At 42.5% G+C, this 4,405-nt stretch overlaps 1 protein-coding gene across 1 annotated transcript; it reads left to right on the top strand.

The window, feature by feature from the left end:
* Window positions 1-676: 676 nt before the first annotated feature.
* LOC149160231 (uncharacterized) lies at window positions 677-1,336 on the top strand. The gene has a single exon (XM_089434547.1). It carries the CDS (start codon window positions 677-679, stop codon window positions 1,334-1,336), a length of 660 nt encoding a protein of 219 aa, XP_089290673.1.
* Window positions 1,337-4,405: the final 3,069 nt, after the last annotated feature.

Below are 4,405 nucleotides of genomic sequence, written 5' to 3'. Positions count from 1 at the left end.
AAGGTAGAGGGCGGAAATCTCTTTTATCTAAAGCTCAAGTTAAGGCTAAATATGATGTAGCGGATAGTAAACAAATGTCGATCCCTGGGGCGCTTAGAGCAGCAAAACCCCCTGAGACGGTTATCAAATGATCTGTCTTTCATGGAACTGTAGGGGGTTGGCTAGTAAACCCAAAAAACTAGCTCTTAAAGATTTAATCTCCCGCCACAACCCGGATATGGTCTTTCTCTAGGAAACCTTGGGCAATAGTGCTGATGTTGAATCCTCCCTCTGCTCTCTCTTTCCGGGTTGGGTTTTCACAGCCCTGGATGCTTCCGGCCATTCTGGCGGTCTTGCTATTGGTTTTAAAAAGGGAAGATTCAAGGTATTAAATTCCTGGGGTCTGCCCCATGCTCTTGGTTTGGAGATCCTTTCACCAGATTTTGAATTTCCTTTTCTGGTCATCAATGTGTATGGTCCCTGTCAGGACCGGGCCTCCTTTTGGAATGATTTCCTCTTGAAAGAGTTGTTAAAAAACAAAAGGCTGCTTATAGGGGGAGATCTAAACTTTTCTCTGGGGATTGCTGAAGCTTGGGGGCCCAATGCAAGGGAGGATCCTCTGGCCGAAGCTCTTCAGACTCATAATCTGATTGATGTTAACATAATAAAGGCTAAACCGACCTAGAGAAACAAAAGAATGGGAGAGGAGAAAATTGCTAAAAGATTGGACCGGTTTCTCATAAATGAGTCGCTGGCTTCTTATATCCCTCTCTTCAGGCAATGGGTGGGTGAAGGGGGAAATTCGGACCATTTTCCCATTTACCTTGAGTTCTCAAAGACCCCTCCCAAGCCGGCTTCTCCGTTTAAGTTCAATGCTACCTGGCTTCAGGAGGAGTCTTTTCTTCAGCTGTTCAGGAATACATGGAGGCATCTGGACCCTACCCCTCCGGAAAACAAAGGAGCTCATTTTATGGAGAATCTAAAAAGGCTGAAGAGAGCAACCATTGAATGGGCTGCAGACAGAAGGATGAAACTAAATGAGGAATTGGTTAGAACTGATGAGGCTCTAAGTGTTTTAGAAGATCCTGATGCTGATGCTTACATTTCACAAGAGGCGAAAGAAAGAATTCTGGTGTTAGAAAAGAGTAGAGCTAAGATCCTTCTGGACAAAGAAGAGGAGTGGAGGTTGAAAAGTAGGGCTATTTGGCTGAAAGCGGGGGATGAAAATACAAAATTCTTCCATAACTATGCAAAGGGGCGGAAAAACGCAAATACTATTTGGAAATTAAAGGACTCTGAAGGAAGGGAGCATTCCACTTTTGAGGCTGTACCGAACATGGAAAATTTTAGGGGCTAATGTTCGCCCAGTGGGCTAATTTTCCATGATTTTTCCACAAAAAAGATTCGCCAATTTCCAATTTTATAAAAGAGGATTCGCCCAAATTTTAGAATATAAAATTACTTTACCTTAAAAATCGCCAACATTATATAGAGACTATATATAAAATAATTATAAATTTGATTAATTTTACAAATATATCAATAAACATTTATAACTTGCATATTAGGGATTAGTGAGATTCGCCAATGTTTTAAACTTCAAGAAAATTTTCCATCCTTAAAATTATCCTTGGTAGCGAATCTGGGCAAGAATCACTTTCAATCCCTTTTTGCTGACCCAGGGGGAATTTCTATAGCCGAAATCATTCGGACTGCCCAAGCCTTCCCTCGTTTTGTGGAGGAGGAGGAAGCAGAAAATCTATTCAGAGAAGTGACTAAGGAGGAAGTAGAAAGTGTTATAAAATCAATGCCAAAAGACAAAAGTCCGGGTCCGGATGGTTGGACCATAGAGCTGTTTATTCACTTCTTTGATCATATTGGTGAAGAGCTTACAGATGTTGTGGAGGCGTCAAGGAAAAAAGGAGAAATCTATGGTCCTTTTAATGCAACCTTCATTTCCCTCATCCCGAAAAAAGAGGATCTGGAATCCTTTGAAGATTTCATACCTATCTCTCTCTGCAATGCTATCTACAAGATCATAGCAAAAATCATTGCGGTTCGCCTGAAGCCCATTCTTTATGTTTTTATTTCCACCAAGCAATTTGGATTCCTGGATGGTCGACAAATTCATGAAGCCATTGGGGTGGCCCAGGAAACCATCCACAGCATCAGAAAAGCAAAGAAAAAAGGGGCGGTGCTTAAATTAGATCTTTCCAAAGCCTACGACAGGATTAGCTGGTCGTACCTCAGACTTTTATTGACTCACCTTGGCTTTAAGGTGGAGTTTATAAATTGGATAATGGGATGCATTTCAAATGTATGTTTTGTTGTTTTGATAAATGGGGCTGCATCTCAATTCTTCAAAAGTCAGCGAGGCTTGAGACAAGGATGCCCTCTCTCTCCTTTGCTCTTTCTTCTGGCTGCTGAAGGCCTCAGCAGATTGATTTCAAAAGCTAAGAGATCATGTTTGATTACAGGTTTGGAAGTAGTTGTAAATCTTTTCATAACACATCTCCTATTTGTTGATGATATTTTATTGTTTACAAATGGGAATATAAATGAACTAAAAGAGCTTAAAGACATTCTTGATCTATTTCTGAAAGCTACAGGGCTTCAAATAAATCCCAGAAAGTCGCACTTTATTATGGAAGCTTTCACCAGGCAAGAGGAGATTTTGATCACATCATACTTGCCCTTTGAAATCTGCAGTATGGATCAGCCTTTCAAGTACCTGGGGTTTTGGTTAAAACCGTCTTCATACCGAAAGCAGGATTGGAATTGGCTGGTGGCAAAAATTGAACAAAGGATTTCCCACTGGAGCTTCAAATGGCTATCTAGGGCTGGCAGGCTAACTCTGATAAACTCTGTTCTTCAGGCCATCCCGGTCTTTTGGGCTGCTCTGACCTGGATCCCAAAAGGAGTTCTTCATAAAATCAAGCAAATATGTAGCAGATTTCTGTGGTCGGGAGCCAAAGAAGATTCAGTCCTTCCCTGGGTAGCTTGGGATAAGATTGCTAGACCAAAGGAATGGGGGGGATGGGGCATCAAGCATCTCGTTGATTTTAGTCAATCTCTGGCAGCAAAATCAGGATGGCGAATTATAAAAGCGGAGAACCTTTGGACTAGAGTGGTCAAAAGAAAGTATATTGACCCAGTTCCGCTAGAGGATTGGATTCGGAGCCCAAACAAAAAAGGTAGGAATTGCTCGGTAATCTGGAAGGCCACTTCAGAGGCATTCAAAATTATAGAACAAGGACTTTCTTGGCAGGTGGGGAATGGAGAAAATATACGGATTGGCAGGGATCCGTGGGTAGGGTGCAACGATATTTTTGCATTATCCCTTGGTCTTCTCGCTCATCTAGATACAAAGGGAATCCACAGGTTAAGTCAGATAGCAAACATGGAGTTATATTCCATCTAGGGTCAGGAATGGAAATCTATAGAGGAATTGGGCATTGATCTCACCTGGAGAATCGAGTGGCAGGCCTACATTCATGAACTTAAGCGGTCAAATGTCAGAATAAAGGACCATCCAGACTCCCTAGTGTGGGCTCATGCTGAGACAGGACTCTACTCCCCAAAGGCTGGCTATAATTTCCTGATGAAGAGAAAGGGATGGGATCCTCCTGTTTGGTGGGCAAAGCCTCTGTTCAAACTGAAATGCCCCAAAAAAGCCAGAATTTTTCTCTGGTGTGCACTTAAAAGAAAGATCCCTTCTTGGGAAATCCTTCAAGCACGCTTCAAGCAGGGGCCGAGTAGATGCCCCTTATGCCTGGCAGCTTCTGAATCTATCCCACACTTATTTGTGGATTGCCCCTTCACTAGACAAGTCTGGGATGAAACAAAAAAACTCCTGAACATTAACTCCAGATGGGAAGGGGAAGATCTCCCTGCAGCTTGGGAATCTTGGTGGTCTCACTATCCCGAGAAGAACCTGAGAAACCTTCCTCCTATCCTCTGCTGGGGCATTTGGATTGCCCGGAACCATAGCATATTCAAGGAAAAAGCAACCCCGGTGGAAGTAATCGCAATCCAAAGCTCAGCCATCCTTGCTAGAATTCCTGAGCCGGAAGGCCCTACATCCTTGAACCAGCGGAAGGAAATCCATATTAAAGAAGGCATCCCTTGGGCATTCTTTGATGGGGCAGCACAAAACAACTCCACTGGTGCTGGAATTATTATTCATCTTAGTTCCTCGCATTCGCTAAAATCCTCAGTGGGTCTCGGGATGGGCACAAATAATTTTTCCGAACTATCAGCCTTAAAACTTCTCCTTTGCTGGCTCATTCATAGACAGGTCCTCACAGTTCAGATTTTTGGAGATTCTTCAAATGTTGTAAACTGGGTCAATGGAAAATTTAGATGCCGGAATTATATGTTGATGCCTCTGTTAGAAGAAATTCAAAATCTAAAATCTTCATTTACT

The sequence above is a fragment of the Pinus tabuliformis genome, chromosome 5_2 (assembly GCF_031772625.1).
Source record: "Pinus tabuliformis cultivar Carrire ecotype Pingquan chromosome 5_2, CPIR1, whole genome shotgun sequence".
Classification (NCBI taxonomy): Eukaryota; Viridiplantae; Streptophyta; class Pinopsida; order Pinales; family Pinaceae; genus Pinus; species Pinus tabuliformis.
The sequence above is the reverse complement of the archived record's forward strand: the minus strand, read 5'-3'. Positions and strand labels throughout refer to the sequence as shown.